The sequence below is a fragment of the Macaca thibetana genome, chromosome 6 (assembly GCF_024542745.1).
Source record: "Macaca thibetana thibetana isolate TM-01 chromosome 6, ASM2454274v1, whole genome shotgun sequence".
NCBI classification, from domain to species: Eukaryota; Metazoa; Chordata; class Mammalia; order Primates; family Cercopithecidae; genus Macaca; species Macaca thibetana.
In genome coordinates this window covers 51,919,744-51,938,309 of record NC_065583.1, presented here as the reverse complement: position 1 = coordinate 51,938,309, position 18,566 = coordinate 51,919,744, and the positions used below count along the sequence as shown (strand labels likewise).

General features: G+C 35.7%; 1 protein-coding gene across 3 annotated transcripts in view; it reads left to right on the top strand.

Moving 5' to 3' along the window:
- ADAMTS19 (ADAM metallopeptidase with thrombospondin type 1 motif 19) overlaps positions 1–18,566 on the top strand; it is a 283,788-nt gene that overhangs the window by 240,971 nt on the left and 24,251 nt on the right. For all 3 annotated transcript variants that reach the window (XM_050792704.1, XM_050792706.1, XM_050792705.1), the window contains 2 exons: positions 4,083–4,287; positions 6,898–7,050. In XM_050792704.1, the coding sequence (XP_050648661.1) occupies positions 4,083–4,287; positions 6,898–7,050 (358 nt within the window). The remainder of the gene's footprint in view (positions 1–4,082; positions 4,288–6,897; positions 7,051–18,566) is intronic.

Genomic DNA, 18,566 nt, shown 5'->3' with positions numbered 1-18,566 from the left:
GGGTTGTAGAGACCAAGGTTCATATTATGTAGATGAAGTCTCATAGGTGGCCAACGTCCAGGGGCAATAGATGGCAGTATTTCCTCTTCAGACCCTTAAAATGTGCTAGACTCTCAGCCAATCTCTAAAGTATCAGCAAAAGGCCTGGAAAGGGAAGGGGATTCTCTATAGAATGTCAGTTTCCCCAACAAGAGAGAGCTTTGCAGGGCCATTTCAAAGTATGTCAAATTTTGGGGTAAAATAGTTTGATTTCTTTGAGGACCCTGCTATCTGTCTTGTGATATTATAGTAGAGTCAAGTTGGAATTTAGTATCTTTTGCTACAAAGAGTCTATTCGGTTAGTCTTAGGATCTCTGTTTTAATGTTAATGCTGGTCAGTTGTGAGCCTGAGCTCCAAAGGACGGAGAGTAATAATGAGGCATGTCTAACCACCCTCCTTTCATATAATGGTCTGAACTAGCTTTTCAAATTTAGTTGTGTCCCCTTAGCTAAGAGAGGAGGGTCCATTCAGTCAGCTGGGGGGCTTAGAATTCTATTTTTGGTTTATAGTAGTAGAAGCTGATTATCATCTTTTCCTGTCTTTTGCATTCCTGCTCTAACAATCCTGCCCCAGGCAAATGTCTGCTTTAAAAGAACAGGAAGAATGATATATAAAAGGATGTGCATAAGAGAAAAGTACATGAACATACCTTCAGTAATGTCACGTTCTTTGCACCTTCCTGGGTGCAGGCTTTTCAGCCTAACTGCATAAGTGTGTGAACTAGTAAAGCCTTTTCATGATACAGAGTAGTAATGAGGTACAGTGACCTAGGGAATTATCCTTGCCTACCTTCAGGTCCTTGGATCATTTCCATTCAGTGCTGGACAGATACATAAAGTAACATTTTTGGCCTTGGCCCTGTCAGCTAAAGAACCAGGATCCTTACTGTTACTGCTGTTCCTCAGAATTCTCTATCCCCTTTAATAGATATTAAGATGCTAAATTATCTTGTGTTAAATAATATTAAAATACTTCAAAACATAATTTGTTTCATATTGCCATATAGTTGTTCCAATTTGGTGAAAGAGCCATGGCTTTTTCTGATACATCAGAAATCTTGAATGAACTGATTTGAGGACTAGAGCGTATTTGTTGTTTCCCAAGTTGGTCTGTGAAGGAGCAGAGTGTACAATACAACACACTATTTATTTTTCATTCCCTGACCTTAACTATCTTGGAGAAAAACGTCTCAATAATGACTTGGTAAAATGAATAGTTTTAAAAGGTCAGTACATTTCTGAGTGAGAAATTTTTGCAGCTGGAGACTGGAAGTCTTTTTGTTAGAGATTGTTATCTCCCTTCCCTTGGAAAAGGAGGCAATTTATTTTGAACCATGAAGCTGTGATGTTAGTGAGGTTAAGCAAAGTATTGGAAAGAAAGAAATGAACATGGGCAATTACTAAGGGTCACCACAGGAAAACTTTCCAAGACTTACTGGAAGAGTACATCCTTTATTCCTCCTGTCTTTCCCCTTTGTCCAACTTAGTAAAAATTTCTAATTTCCATTAACATTTATTGAGAAAGTCACTAAATGGCCTGATGGCATTCTGTGGGCCAAATATAAAATAGATGAATTCACTAGTAAATACCTTTGTAAGTAGAAGGTCTCTTAGAGATAAGGAAATGGGATCCTTCCAAATTAGGTAAGTTCTAAACCACGAAAATGTTTCATTAGAATACATTTTATATTTTAGTTCTTATTTTTCAGTGGTTTTCATAAGGAATAGGAAAAGTAACTTTTTATGATTATATTGAGGATCTCAAATTTTTATTTTACTTAAAAATATGAGATTCCATGAAATTACAAATAATTCTCTTTTCAGTACAGAAGAACCCAGTAGTGTCTACTGAGTTCCATAGTTGGAAAAGATACGTAGATGAACTTAGATTGGGATTATTTTCTGGATATTCTCTTACAGAAATATGAAGCAGAAACTAGACTAAATTTGTAAGATATGCACTTTAGGAGAAATCCACCAGGGAACTCCAAACAAAAATGGCAGGTCTGCAACATGCTGGATAGACCAGGAAAAAATAACCTTGTAAAGCCTTCTATTTCCTTTCTCAGAAATAGAAACATAAAATCATTTACAATTAAACTAACTTACAGATGAGATTTACTAGGCTGTAAGAGGATGTAACTACTCAAAATGTGGATCATTGCTAGGAATACTTGGTTTTGGTAAATCTGGAATAATTAAGGTTACTTCTGTAAAGCAGAGAGAAACATAAATTCCATTTCAAGAAATGTTTACGGCTGGGCACGATGGCTCATGCCTGTAATCCCACCTCTTTAGGAGGCCAGAGCGGGTGAATCACTTGAGGTCAGGAGTTCAAGACAAGCCTGGCCAATATGGTGAAACCCCTTCTCTAAAAATACACAAATTAGCCGGACATGGTGAAATGCCCATAGGCCCAGCTACTTGGGAGGCTGAGGCAGGAGAATGGCTTGAACCCAGGAGGCGAAGGTTGCAGTGAGCCAAGGTCACGCAATTGCACTCCAGCCTGGGCGACAGAATGAGACTTCATCTCAAAAAAAATAAGATAAAATAAAATAAAAAATAAACTTTTTATGAAAAGCTATTATGTAAAAGTGTTATGGATGCTAACAAAAACAAAACATTGATATATACCTTTGAGGAACTTATATATTACAAAGAAAAGAAGGCCAAATTCATTAGGTAGCCTTTGAGCCCCTCTGCTTCCCTAGGGAATATCTAGTAAGTCATGTGAGTGCTACAAGCCAGGTGATAGAAAGCAAAGAAAAGGTCAGTCCCCATTAGTTGAATGGAGAAGCCCTTCTAGGAGGAATGGGCGTGGGGCTGGCTGTCAAGGATCCAGGCACAGGATGTAATGAGGTGAAAATAGAAAGTGTTTGGTAAGCAAGATGAGCATATGGTTTATTTTCCGAACAAGTGGGAGACGAAGCTAGAAAAATATGTGAGTAAGTATGAATCATTTTAAATGGAACATTTTAAATATGCTCCAGTGTCTATGATCATATCAAAGCTAGACATTGGCTAGCCTAAAGAAGCATATGTAGCTCCATGTGGGAGGATATAGCCTGGTCACAGAAATCTAGTTGCTGCTAAGTGTCATACCTTGGTGATTGCTTTGTCCAGGAAAGAGGCCAATCACAGGCTTCTGTTACTTTGCTAATACCCCCACATCTCTCACTGTTAAGTAGTCTACAGCCTCATTTGAATTGTTGGTGCCACAACTTTGTGACCTTTGATAAGTTATTAAGCCTCTGTGTGCCTGAGTTTCCCTTTCTGTAAATTTGGCCATGATAGTTGTGATACCCAATACATAGGGCTATTGTAAAGATATAAATTACAAAGAATAAGAATAACTCCTGGATATTAGCAATTTTATAATTACAAAGTCCCACAGTATAGTGATATGGTAAGCAGTGAAAGACAGTTTATAATATGACATGGACAGAGTCTGATGGACACTGAGATTCTAATAAGAACAAGTTCCTGAGACAAGAAATACAGAGCATTCAAAGCAAGAGGAAGCCTGGGCATCTTGGAGAAAACTATTGTGTTTGGTTAAAAAAAAAAAAAAAAGTATAATGTCACCGTCTAACATTCTGCTAACTCTAGACATGTCAAAATATATGGTAGTGATATGGATTGACTGTGTCTCCACCCAAATCTCATCTTGAATTATAGCTTCCGTGATTCCCACATCATGGGAGGGACCCGGTAGGAGGTAACTGAATCATGGGGATGGCTCTTTCCCATGCTGTTCTCATGATAGTGAGTAAGTCTCAAGAGATCTGATGGCTTTTATAAAGGGGTGTTCCCCTGCACATGCCCTCTCTTGCCTCCTGCCATATAAGATGTGTCTTGCTCCTCCCTGCCTTCCACCATGATTGTGAGGCCTCCCCAGCCACATGGAACTGTGTCAACTGGACCTCTTTCCTTTGTAAATTGCCCAGTCTTGGGTGTGTCTTTATTAGCAGTGTGAGAACAGACTAATACAAATACATAGGTATCTTTTAACTTGTTTCCAGTGACTCTTGCTTTACTTTCAGGTGGATGATGACAGAATGGACCCCCTGTTCACGCACTTGTGGAAAAGGGATGCAAAGCAGACAAGTGGCCTGTACCCAACAACTGAGCAATGGAACTCTGATTAGAGCCCGAGAGAGGGACTGCATTGGGCCCAAGCCCGCCTCTGCCCAGCGCTGTGAGGGCCAGGACTGCATGACCGTGTGGGAGGCGGGAGTGTGGTCTGAGGTGCATACATGCCCCATTTCTATTCCCGTTCCTACTCTGACTCTTAGCTTGTACAAGATCAAGTTGGATCATGTTCAGAATCTGCACGGAAGTTGATATTTTTCTATACGCTTTATTAATTTTGTTAATGATTAAAGTAATACATTCAAATAATTTTGAAATAGAAAAATACAAAGGTATTTACTTTCTATTCTATAAATATTGCAACATAATCAAGGGCATATTTTATATACATTTTAAATTCTGCATTTTTACTTATATACTATGACTACACTCTTGAGTTGGCACATATTAAAATACACACTTAACTCATTGCATATCGCTGAACATTTAAAATGGAAAGAAAGAAAATTAACATTTAATTATTATATGTGAACAAGGAGTACATTTTTACTTAATGTTTAGTATATTGTTTATATTTAATCACCTGTGCAGGAAACTTAAGCTTCATCATTTTATAAGTAAGAGTAATATAGCTCAGAGAAAGTAAATAGTTTACCCTAAGTCCTACCTAAGTGGTAGAGCTGGGATTTGAACCCAAGGTTGTTTAACTCATTGCACCCTCCCAACCCCTACAGGTTTGTAGTGTATAACGTACAGTTGTGTTCCATGCCAAACCATAGTGATTTATTTTCTGTTATCATGATGCATATCTTTGCATAATAATAAATGGCACTCACGACTTACACTTAGTGGTTGCTCTGAAGCACTTTAGGTGAGGGTCTGGCTGCATTTACTCATATAAACATACTTACATACTCATATTCACACATGTACCAACACAGCTACACACACAAAAAGGAAAATCATCCATCTATGTAATTTCAAAATATTAGATAGGATGCAAAAATGATAATTTAAAACTACTGTATTGAAGTAGCTACTCTTTTGAAAATGAGGATAACATAGCTTAGATAATACAGTTTCTAAATATCTTTCAATTAACCCAACCCCCTCCAAAAAGCACATTCACAAAAATCCTGGATTTCTCTTTTCTTACTATTCTAGGTTATACTGTTTAATGGATTCTTTTTCATTTATAATGTATACTTTTGAAAATGAATGCCATATCACATCTTACATTGGAATGAATTAGTTCAATCTGGAGAGAAGAATCACATGAGCATCAGAGAAACAAAATACCCCATCCCAACCCAATCAAAACATTTTTGCAAACTCTTCAGGAGAAAATTGATCAGAAATATTCTACTATACAGAATTTTGGCACCAGCTGAGAGAAATAATATGTCACAATGCAATATGCCAATTAAAAAAAGGTTTATTGTTTTAGTTTAAGTTAAAACTCAATTTTATGAATCAGGCATAGTTTGACTCGCTATATATATATATATATGTACTAGAGTGCCAAATCACATAGTTCACTTTAAAAACTGAGCATATTCAAATGCAAACTTTAAGTTATAAGACAATTACTTACTTGTGCAAGATTTAGTATACCTATTTAAAATGTCATTAGTTCCATGCTTAAGCTTTCAGGACCACAACTGTCATTAAAGCTTGCCAACATGAGCAAGGGGAGGAGCTCAGCTTCTGCTCTCCTCAGGACTCAGAGCTATGATGTGGAAATCAGCATGATTATTCCTATATGATATCATTGATGAATATATACTGCAACCCTTTCTTTGGACCTCTTCTATACACAAATATAAATTGGACTTTCAAGTTTTGTTATATCTGGTATGCCCCACACACATATCCAGAGCAATTTTGGTCCCAATGTCCAGGTAGTCAGTGGTGCTTGCCTTTGGACAACAATTATAATTTCTAGGAGTATATAGTTATATAAAGAAATTCTAAATTTTGGCCAGGCACGGTGGCTCACACCTATAATCCCAGCACTTTGGGAGGCCAAGGTGGGTAGACCACTTGAGGCCAGGAGTTCAAAACCAGCCCAGCCAACATGGCAAAAACCCATCTCTACTAAAAATACAGAAATTATCCAGGCATGGTGGTGTATGCTTATAATCCCAGCTACTTGGGTGGCTGAGGTAAGAGGATCACTTGAACCCAGGAGATGGAGGTTACAGTGATCCAAGATCATGCTACTGCACTCCAACCTGGGCAACAGAATGAGACTCCATCTCAAAGAAGAAAACAAATTCTAATTTTTATTTTTGCTAAGATTTTCTCTATTTCATCTTTGAAACATGTTTTTGAGAAATGACATGCTGGGGAAATTGTCATTTTTCACAAACATGTCTTCCATCTAAATGAAAGAGTACATCTTAGAAAAAATAAAGTTAATTTTTTTACATAATTATATTTAAAATGTGATATCAAATTTTAGTAAATTTAATTTTTATCATACTGTATTTATCTTTTCCAGATAATCCCTGTTATATTACTCTCTGTAATAATGGTTCAGTATTCCTGAAACCACTTATCTCCAGCATTGTGCCTTAAGCTCCTTCTAGCATCAGATACTGGTGCTTAGCCTGTTGTTACCTTTAAACTTATTTATAATTTTATCTGGCTTTTATATGGGTGATGGGCTCATGAGAGATTATTGGAAACCAATACTTAATTGAGTCTATCATCTATATCTCCTATTCACCAACTTTATCTAAAACCTCTGATGTTATCTTCTAGTGTTCAGTCAAGTGTGGCAAAGGCGTACGTCATCGGACCGTTAGATGTACCAACCCAAGAAAGAAGTGTGTCCTCTCTACCAGACCCAGGGAGGCTGAAGACTGTGAGGATTATTCAAAATGCTATGTGTGGCGAATGGGTGACTGGTCTAAGGTGAGAACCACTCTGTATATTCTCAGTAATAGGTTTCAATAATGTCCGCATTGCCCTGGGTACTATAACCACATAGCATGGAGTTTAGGAGGGAAGGAGAATAGAATTAAACATCATGGGATATGGAGCATTATATACCACATCCAAGTGCAGATTCTGGCTGGCTGTCCATGGTCATGATCTCTATAAAACTGTGTTAAAAATTAAGATAAAATGTACAAAGCACTTAGCACCACACTTGACACAAAGGAAGCTCTCAGAAAATAGTAACTATCGTTATTGCTGTTTTGTTAATTTTTATTCATATAGTTCTTTCTCAGAATATTTTTTCATAAAACTTATCTAAATAAATAGAATACTGTCAGATAAGTCAGTTCAAAATATAATTAAGTAAGGTAGCAGAAGAACCAAATAAAGGGAACTCAGCTCTTACTAGATAAAAGGCAGTCATTTTCCCACCAATTTTGGGAGTTGTGTATGGTAGAAATGGAAAGGAACAAAAATGTTGACATCCTTTGGTCAAATCAAGTGAACACAATTTATATGGCAAATGAACAGTAAGTTTAATTCACGATAATAGTGATGCCTATTTAAAGTTTATATGAGAAAAGTAGAGCCTCATATAGGGCTTTAGAAAATACCTGACCTGTACATTCTATGAAATACTAATAAACCCCATGTTTTAAGGTAAAATTCTGATCATTTTTGGGTGAAAATAGATTTCACGTGTCATTTTTCGGAAGTGTAAATATGAATCAATGATCCCACTTTCAGCCATGATATTACATACTGACTGTCATGAAATCATAAAATTCTAGGGCTTAGTTCCATGCTCAGATGGTCATAATGCTTTAGATGAGACATAATAAATCCTCTCTCCTTTCTCTTTTATTGTATAAAAGAGAAAAGAAAGTGATGGTTGCTGAGGTATGGAGAGGAGTATAATAGTTTTTCATAAATAACCCTACAGGGCTTTCTGGGAGAAATATTTTCAATATAGAAAATACTGTGGTTATCCCACTTTCCCAGTGTTCCCCCAAAGCAATCCATGGCATTTGAAATATAAGCTATTTTCTTGTGATTATGTATGCCTTTTGTCTCTAAGAAAAGTTTGCACATTAATATTACATCTGAGTTATCAGTAAACTAGGCTCTCTTGCTACTACTTATCACATTCAGAATTCACTTTGGGACTCTTTAAAGGATGCATTTGTAAACAACATAAATCAAACCCTGACTACAGCAGTGAGAAATATTCAGCTCAATCCATGGGAATTTTGACTGGTGAATCACAAAAGGAAACTTCACACTTCAGAGTAAAAATCTTTGAGGCAGCACAGAATTCTAAATTAACTACATCTAATTTCTTTTATATTCAGGATTTGTTTCCCTAATTCTAAGGGAGACAAATAGAGCAGGATAATAGGGAAAGACAGTGTCTTGGAAGTCAAGAGATATGGAGGACAATTCTCACTCCCTCTTTGCATAGATGGGTAAAGTGGTTAAGCCACTGAATTAATGCCTTTGTGTCTTTGTTTCCATATGAGTAAAATAATGAAAATGGAACAGTGTTTTCAAGCTATATGTATAACAACTGTTCCTTTTTAAATTTTGTTTCAATAGTTTGTGAGGAGCAGGTGGTTTTTGGTTACATGGATAAGTTCTTTAGTGTAAATGTATAGTAACTTTTCATTCATCATTGAAGATACACGATAGGATAAGGAAGTAGAAAAACTACTAGCAGCAAGAAGGCAGGGAAAATCACCTGTTGCTCCCTTTCCATTGTAGGAACTCATTTGTTTCTTTTGACTAGTGAAATTCTAGATATTTTCTTAGAATGAAACAATTCTGCTCTGAAAATATTTACAAACCACCTGAAAAAATGAGCTATATTTTTCCAACTTTGGTGATAAATACAAAAATTTAAACGTAGGCCAGGCGCGGCGGCTCATGCCTGTAATCCCAGCACTTTGGGAGGCCGAGGTGGGTGGATCACTTGAGGTCACGAGTTTGAGACCAGCCTGGCCAACAAGGAGAAATCCCATCTCTACTAAAAATACAAAATCAGCCGGGCATGGTAGTACATGCCTGTAATCCCAGCTACTTGGGAGGCTGAGGCAGGAGAATTGCTTGAACCCGGGAAGCGGAGGTTGCAGTGAACCAAGATCACGCCATTGTACTCCAGCCTGAGTAATAAGAGTGAAACTCAGAAAAAAAAAAAAAAAAAAAAAAAACTTAAATGTTAGTTGTTGTTAACCGCCAATTAACTATAAAATCCAGAAGATGTAATTGCAAAAAAACCCAAAAGATTCAAGTTTTATTGTAATGTGTGACACAGAAGTACAAGCTCATACAATGCTGCATGTGGAAATATGGCTAGCAAATCCTATTTGCTTGACGAATACTATTACTTTTGGTTAATGAAACATGCCTATTATGTGGCCTCTGGTTAAATCTTAGGTAAAACCAAAATTAACTACGGAGATCATAGGGAACACTGATTGTGGTTTTTTATGCTAAATTAAAAAAAAAATTCAGTTTTACAAATATATGTAATTCTTAAATATAATTGGATTGAATTACTTCTAATTGGTTTTGTGGTGTTACTGTATGGCTACCCAACTAGAACATAGCCTTTGTGAGTGAGGAAAGAAAAGAATAGCTTCAAATACAGTTGACCCTTTAACAAAACAGATTTGAACTACACGGATATAGATACATACGGATTTTTTCAAGCAAAGGCAGATCAAGAATACATTATTTCCTGGTTGTGAGACCCCGCTTTAAGGAGGGCTGACTTTTTGCACATGTGGGTTCTGCAGGACCCACTCAAGCTTGCGTGGATTTTGATTATACTTAGGCTGTCTTAAAACCAATGCCCACATATACACAAGGAAGATTGTATTCATCTTTATTCCTGGCCTTTTAACCTTTTCTTGTTGGCCTGTTTCTTTGTTTGGTTATTTAGAAGATCCAGTAAATGGTGCTTTTGTCTGTCTACTTTCGGACTTTATATGAATATAAGTGCTTTTTTCCTTAAAACCATTTTTTTCCTTTTTTATTATAACTATCTCAGCATCGCAGACTCAAACAGTGTGCACAAATTAAAACCAGTGACTCCATGTGAATTTTATTGATTTCACCCTTCATTTTGTACTTCTATGATATTACTTTCATGTTAAAATGAAGACCATCCCAAAATAATTACAGAGAAAAGGAATAATGAATGCCATGATTAAGTTTCAGTGATTAAAGTATTCAGGGACAGAGAAAACACATAAATCTCTTATTCTTATCAGCTGCGTCCTTGAAACAGGAATAGCAACAAGATGTGTGTGATTGTAGGTGGATTTCTGTGCTCCTCTGAGGTCAGTTAATCTGTCAGTTTCACTCAAAGTCTGCCCTAATTTTAAACTGTCAATACTAAAGTGGACTTCAGCCTTGGATTTGCTTTAATCAGGAATATTAAATGTACAATTTTTTTTATAAAGTCTAGCACTGAAAACCTGTTCCTCCCTTAATAATACAGCTGGGTCCCTGGGAGAACCAAAAGAAAATATATCCTCAGCTTCTCCCACTACCTAAGAATCATTGACTGCTATTGGGCAAAGGTAATATCTGCTAAATGGAGGATGAATGAAAAGATGGCTTATGCCTCAAACTATGTTCACTGCATTTGTATCAGCCTACATGATTTGTATCATATATATTTTGGGTGGTTTTGTATAAATAGTGGAAAAATTGCTCTGGGCTTCTGGGGGGGGAAAAAGACTAAGGTATATGCAAAGAGTGAAACTTAGGTCATAAAATTCTTGCCTTTGATTTCTAAGCAAAGGTAACGCAGCCTTTGTTGAACCATGTTCACGTTCATTTCATCAGGATTACAATGATGGCAAAAATAGGACACATACAATGTGGCTGCTTTGCCCTGGCTTGCATTATCTTACACAATTATATGCCACGTTCTGACTATATCTCTTTCTGCTATACTATGTTCTTAGGCTCTTTCATGGGTGAAAACAACATTGCACACGTTTCCTGCCAACTTAAATCTTTATTCACTCAGTTAAGCTCTTCTTAGTATGGAACACTGGCTTGAAAAATAACAGTCTCTAATGTTTAATGAAATGACATTTTTTTTTTGGTCTGAATTTGACCTTCCTTCCTTTATTTAAACTTCTGCAACTCTTGATTTTCATTGCTGGAGACCAGCAGAGGAGCAAAAAAAAAAAAAAAAAAAAAAAAAGGCATTATTTTATCTACCTGTTACACAGGATCTCATTATTTATGAAGCTTTTATAGAGTTAATCCTTCCATGGAGTATTAACAAGTGATTTAAACTTATTCAACAGAATTCTGTTGGGAAACAAGACACCTTAAAATTGCACATAATTGTTCCTGGTTTATTCTTATACTTATATTCTACAGTTTAAACTTACTCCTTTAAAATTCTAGGAAATGATTAGTTTTGGACACATATAAAGTTATGACATTATTAATAGATATTTTTGGACAGGCAATTTATGAGCCTTTTTGAAATGATATAAACTAAAATAATGCTGGAAGCACAGTAAATCATTTTGGATGATTTAGTTATACAGCCCAGCCAGTTGGGTATATATTTGTTTAGAAATGAGAGATACAAAGCCTGCAGTATGATGAGTAATTTTTAACTTATCCTCCAAAACGAAATCACAATTATATTCAGCATGTTCTACTGAATAGGAGAGGAATTGGACAAATGAGGAATCTAAAACTAAAGTGATTTTTTCCTAATGAATAAGTAAAATATACTTATCTAAATACCTGCTTTCTAGCAATAAAAATTAGATTTATGTTAATAGGAATTCTACTTATTCAGAGCTCATGCTCATAGTGAAGATTTTCTAGTTTCCTTAGTTACAAATCTCAAAATGGTGTTCTACAATAAATGGTTTTCTCATTTTCTATGGGAACGATGCTTTGGATGAAAAAATAAAATATATTGACTACTTAATAATTTATTTTTATAATTAAAGACCTGTATATATCTGGATTCTTTCTAGTAAAACTAATTTCTTACCATACATATTACTGATGTTATTGAAATCCACTTCATATATTTTATTGTCCTAGGAATCTGTAATAACTATAAGCAAATAAGTGTTCCTAAGTTGTTAGCACTCTAATTGTTTAAAAAAGTTCAAAAAAAGTACAAATTGATTAGCTATACCAGCTTTTTAAGTATGCTTTGCATAATCAAGCACTGTAACCTTAAAGTGTTCTCCTGTTGCATAATTATTAAATTAGAGCAACCCATAACAAAAAAGTGCAAGATCAAAGAAACAACAATTTAACAAAAACATTCCTTATGTACATACTTAAAACAAGTCTAGAAAGACAATACAAGATTTATTACCTTGTCATTTTGAGCCTTACCTACATTCAGATTGGCCAGCAGTCAATACAAGTGACTTGATTTGCGCCATTTCACATATCCCTAAAGAAAACATTTTCTCTTACTTTTTGTTATGTTGGATTCTTAAGGTGTGTAAATTTGAAGTTCTCAGTAAATTAGTAGGCTGTAGGCTCATAGGATCTTTGGCCTGACCATCTGTCCTCTATTTTCTTTTCTTTTTAATTTGATTTTATTTTAAGTTCCGGGATACGTGTGCAGGACCTGCAGGTTTGTTACATAGATAAATGTATGCCATGCTGGTTTTCTGCACCTATCAACGCATCACCTACATATTAAACCCTACATGTATTAGCTATGTATCCTGATGCTGTCTCTCCCCGTTCCTCACCAACAGGCCCCAGTGTGTGTTGTTCCCCTCCTTGTGTTCATGTGTTCTCATTGTTCAGCTCTCACTTGTAAGTGAGAACATGGGGTGTTTGCTTTTCTGTTCCTGGGTCAGTTTGCTGAGGATGGGCTTCCAGCTCCATCCATGTCCCTGCAAAAGACATGATCTCATTCCTTTTTATGGCTGCATGGTGTATATGTACCACATTTTCTTGATCCAGTCTATCACTGATGGGCATTTGGGTTGATTCCATGTCTTTGCTATTGTGAATAGTGCTGAAATGAACATGAGTGCATGTATCTTTCACAACAGAAGACATTTATGCAGCCAACAAACATGAATAAAAGCTTAACATCACTGATCATTAGAGAAATGCAAATCAAAACCCCAATGTGATACCATGTCACACCAGTCTGGGTGGCAATTATTAAAACGTCAAGAAACAACAGATGCTGGCAAGGCTGTGGGGAAATAGGAACGCCTTTACACTGCCTTCTATTTTCTATATAGAAGCTTGCCACCTCTTAAAACTAACATTGACAGTAGTATGTGAGACTTAACACAGTTGGTGGGATTTTTTTTTTTTTTTTTTAATAATCATCGAGGACACTTCTTTCCACTGAAGGAAAACTCAGTGAGTCTTTGAAAGAAACTTGAAACCTTGATCTGATACAATCAAGAATATACTGAAGTAACTGACTAGATAACAGTTTTGATCATGCGCCCCTGATGTCTAGTGTTCTTTTTGTTTTTTCTTTGCGTTGCCAAAAGGTACAAAAATCACCAGAACCAAAAATTTTAAAGAGGGATTTCTTGCTGCCCCAGGGCTATGCTGTACCTTAGTACGATGGATTCCGACATGCCTGTACTGACCAATGATGGCAAATACCCTACCCCAATTAAAATAAACTTGCAGGGAGTCCAGAGTCCTAGTGAGAATTTGTATAGCTTGCTAGTTTTAACACAACTAAAAGAAGTAGGCTATTAGAGGGAAACTCAATCCCTTGTTGAAAGGATACTTATTTAAATTTAAGGGAACAATTAGCAGCAAAAGCAAATAACCTAATTAAATACCTTAGTAGAATGTAAAAATAGAAAATGTTAAGCATCCACTGAAACTAGAGAATAAACACAATTAAGAAAATAATATCTTGTCAAGTAGACACATTAGTAAAATTGGTATATACCAAAGGTTTGAATGTCATCATTTTTGTAAGATCAAATACATATTGATTTAAGAATCCTTGGCCAGGCATGGTGGCTCATGCCCATAATCCCAGCACTTTGGGAGGCCAAGGCGGGTGGATCATGAGGTCAGGAGTTCAAGACCAGCCTGGCCAATTTGGTGAAACCCCATCTCTACCAAAAATACAAAAAAATTAGCCAGGTGTGGCGGCAGACGCCTGTAATCCCAGCTACTCGGGAGGCTGAGGCAGAGAATTGCTTGAACCCAGGAGGCGGAGGTTGCAGTGAGCCAAGATCATGCCACTGCACTCCAGCCTACGTGACAGAGCAAGACTCTGTCTAAAAAAAAAAAAACAAAACAAACAAACAAAAAATTCTTTAGGATAGCATTTCCAAAATTTTGTTCCATGGAAAGGTCATTCCTTAGGGATGTGGTCTCCATATATGAAAAATGCTGGTGTTAAATAAAGAAAAGCAAATATCTTTGCTGTAGGACTTTTCGGGTCTTTTAATATTCTACAGTATTTGGTAAATTGCAAAGAGGAACCTAAAGTATTTCTCCTTTCTTTTTGCTTAATACTAAAGATCACTTCTGCAGAGGACACAGCTAGTTTATTTAACATAATACACTTTGGGTGACTTCACATTAGATTATGTAACTTTCAAAGAAGAGTTATGTGAATGTTTTCTTTCTAGCTAGAGAAAATGTATAGATTGAAACTAAACTGAAATTATCTCTAACTTAGAGAATTTTTCCTGAAATAGGTTAGCATTTTATACAAAATTATTTTCTAATTATGTCTGCAAATATACTCATGTTTGGAGAAGGTAACTGCTAATAATTTTTGTAATTACAAATAATTACATAAGACAGGAAAATGTGAGCAGCTACCCCCTAAAACTATCACACCGAAAGCTCTCATTGTCAGATCAGTTCATCATCTAAAGAAATCAAAGATTGTGGACTTAATTTTAAAGCATTTGGACATTGGAAAAAACCTATCCCAAGATATCCTAAAAAAGAAACATTTTACATTTTATTTTCTTTGAAAACTGTTCACAACAAATAGATTAGTCAGTAATAAATAGGATCCCTTTCCTCAAGAAAGACTTTCTATTTTGTTGTTTAGATATAGCCACTGAATACTTACAAAACTTTCTACTCACCATTGTATCTGGAGAAGCCATGCAAAATTTTCCAAACAATGACTATCAATTGTTTTTTCTTTGTCTCTTTGCACTAACAGAATGGAATTTTTTTTTTTTGGCATTGCTGTTATTTTTATTTTTATTTTGAAAATCTCCTGAGAGTCTTATTTATTGCCACTAGATATACAGAATTTAAAAATGAATTTCTAAAATGTTTGAATTGCTGAAAACAGTCAAGTACATTGGCTGTTATGATCGAACAGAGCAGAAATATATTAGCTTAAGAAGAATGAGGCACATATGCGGTTATATCTTCTACCTAAAGAAAATGTATACTTCAGAGAGACTGAGATAGTCTCTCTCTCTCTCTCTCCCCCCCGTGTGTGTGTGCAACACATATATAAGTATAAATGCAAATATAAGAACATGTGTTTAATGTCATTTGTTTTGGAAAATGCAAGAGAAATATTGTAAAAATAAAATCCAGAGGGTTTAATAATATTTTCTTCTTCATAGCCTCTAGCAAAATCAGTAGGCTATTAAAATAATACTTTCAATCACTATTCTTATGCAGCATAATTGGGAATCTATAATTTCATCTCCAAAATCATATCTCAAATGAATTCAGAAAGTAAATGTGATGGAGTTACTTTTGATATTCTTTATAGAAGGATGGAGCATACATGCTAAATCTCACGTTTGTGATGTTGAACCTCAAAAGGATTCAATGTTGCAGGGGGTGGGGAGGTATGTTCACATGAAAAAATATGAGAATTTGATAATTTTGTAAAATTATAAGCAGTAGTCTTAACACTGAGTGTATTTTACTTAGATATGGTGAAATATGTGTTCATCAACTAATAGAGCCTATCCAGAGATAGACATAACCAGATAACCAGGATAACTAGAGAAATACAAGTTTAAGATGCAAGAAAAATATACAAATGATCAGCCAATTACAAAGATATCACATGAAGTCTTTGGATTTAAAATGTAACACACAGGCTGGGCACAGTGGTTCACATCTGTAATCACAACACTTTGGGTGGCCAAGGCAGGAAGATCAATTGAGGCCAGGAGTTCAAGACCAGCCTGGCTAGCAGGGCAAAACCCTGACTCTCCTAAAAATGCAAAAATTAGCCAGTGATGGTGGTACATACCTGTAATCCCACCTACTTGAGTGGCTGAGGCATGAGAATTGCTTGAACCCAGGAGGCAAAAGCTGCATTGAGCCAAGATCACGCCTCTGCACTCCAGCCTGGGTATAGAGCGAGACTTTGTTTAAAAAAAAAAAAAAATTAACAAAATTTCTTTAACAAACAGAGCCATGGACCCTGAGCTGGGGGTTCTGGCCTTGAGATTTTGCTTCAGGATGACTGGATGGCACTCCAGCATCCACACAACCAGGGTTTCACATTGGTGTTGATCTTGTTTGCAGAGGAACAGTTCCTTTGTCCCCCTAGCCTCAAACTCCACATTTGTAAAATGTACCTAAGTTAACAACAGGTTTCTTGGAATGTCAAAGTGCTTTCACCATGCAAGTAAAAGTAATAATCCAGTGTCAATGATGTGCATAGTCCAAAGAAGTGTATTTTGAAGTCCTTAAAATGAAGAGTCAATGAAACACAAATAGCAGAATGGATTAGAAAAATATACATCTACAGGTCTGTGCTATAGGACAAAATATGCATAAGTACATAGCATAATAAATAAATCTAACAAATATGTTTACAAGTAAACATGCACACACAGAAATACACGGGAGAAGTGGAGTGAGGGATATCAGGGGGCAACCCAAAAGCTCCACTTAAAGGGTGCAGACTCTACTTAACTGAGTCCAATTGCTTTCACATATCTCTTTCTGCACAGCACTTCTAATACTGGATGTTATCATTTTTTTACACTAACTTGATATGTGAAAAAATTACATCTCATTTTGAAATGCATGCAGTCTTTGACTCAAAAATTTTCCTTATGAACATTTTAAAAAATGTTTAACAAGATTTTCCTTATGAATGTTTTTGCATAATTTGCTAACCATATTTATGAAGTTGCTCATTGCTGTAGTTTTAAGTCAACAAAAAATTAAAACAACCTGTTTGTCCATTAACTATTTACAGAACTCATGATGCTGTTTCAAACAGTGGAATATTGTAGCTTTAAAAAAAATTTATAGATAAATACATGCTGATAAGAAAATTTCTCCAAGACCTATTATTAAGTAAGTAAATATCATGCAGAATTATGTAGTGTCAAGAAAGGTTATTGTAGGTATATTAATCATATACATATTAATGTATGCATGGATCTTATTTTCTACACAGATGTACAAAGAACATTTTATTGAATTACATTGCGGGAAATGAATTTTTTTTACTTATAATTTTACCATATCTATATAATTACTTTTAATTTTACAAAACTTGTTAACAGTTTCTATCTGCAATTTTTAAAAAAACTCTTACTTTTTTAATTCTTACATTTTTTCAGGCTATACTATTGAGAATGATTGATATTATGGATACAGGGAGATGTGAAAATACTATAGAGTTTCAGGAGAGAGTTGAGGACTTGGGACTAGAAGAGGTAAGATAGCTCAGTATATCTGGTTTGAATTCTGTATCTTCTGTTATAAGTTAATGGGTCCAAATGAAATAATTCATGGAAAATTCTGAGAATAGTGTCACATACACCGTAACTATGTAAGTGCTGGTTATATTCAAATTGTAGTATCAGTGGGGCTAGGGAGAAATCGTTGCATTTGAGAATTTTTTGTGGGGTTAAAATGAAAAGAATGTGCGTTGATTATCTGTAGTGGGAGGTAAGAAAGCAGGAGGTGTTAAGGAGAACTCCCAGGTTAGTTTTCTGGCCTAAGCAACTTGTATGGATGGTGGTTTTGTGATATGAGACCCTGGAGAAAGATTAAGCTTGAAAGGGAAGATTGTGAATTCTGTTTTGTTTCAATGTGCTCATCAAATAGTTAAATACTGGTGAGTAGTAGGCAGATTAGGGGAGAAGTATGGGATGGAAATAGAAATTTCTGAGTTATCAGCACCTAAACAGTGTTTAAAATTTCAAAGTATACGTGTACCTGGGTAGAGAGTGTAGCATGAGAAGAAAAAAACGCAGTTCTGAGAAACTCCCTCTGTAAAGGTGTGTGAGAGAAGCAGCAGCTGCGGCAGAGGGAACTGAGACAGGGTTATTCAGAGGAGCAAGAGAGAAATCATGAGAAACAAAAAAAAAAAGGTTTTAAAAAAATATTCCATGTGATGGGGACTGAATCACAGGGAGTTGAGAGTACTCTATCTTTAGTCTCAACTCAAACTTCAGCTGCGCTAGGAAAGTGCCTTTGGCATTCCAATAACTCCTCATTTTTATTGATTTTTATTTTTATTTATT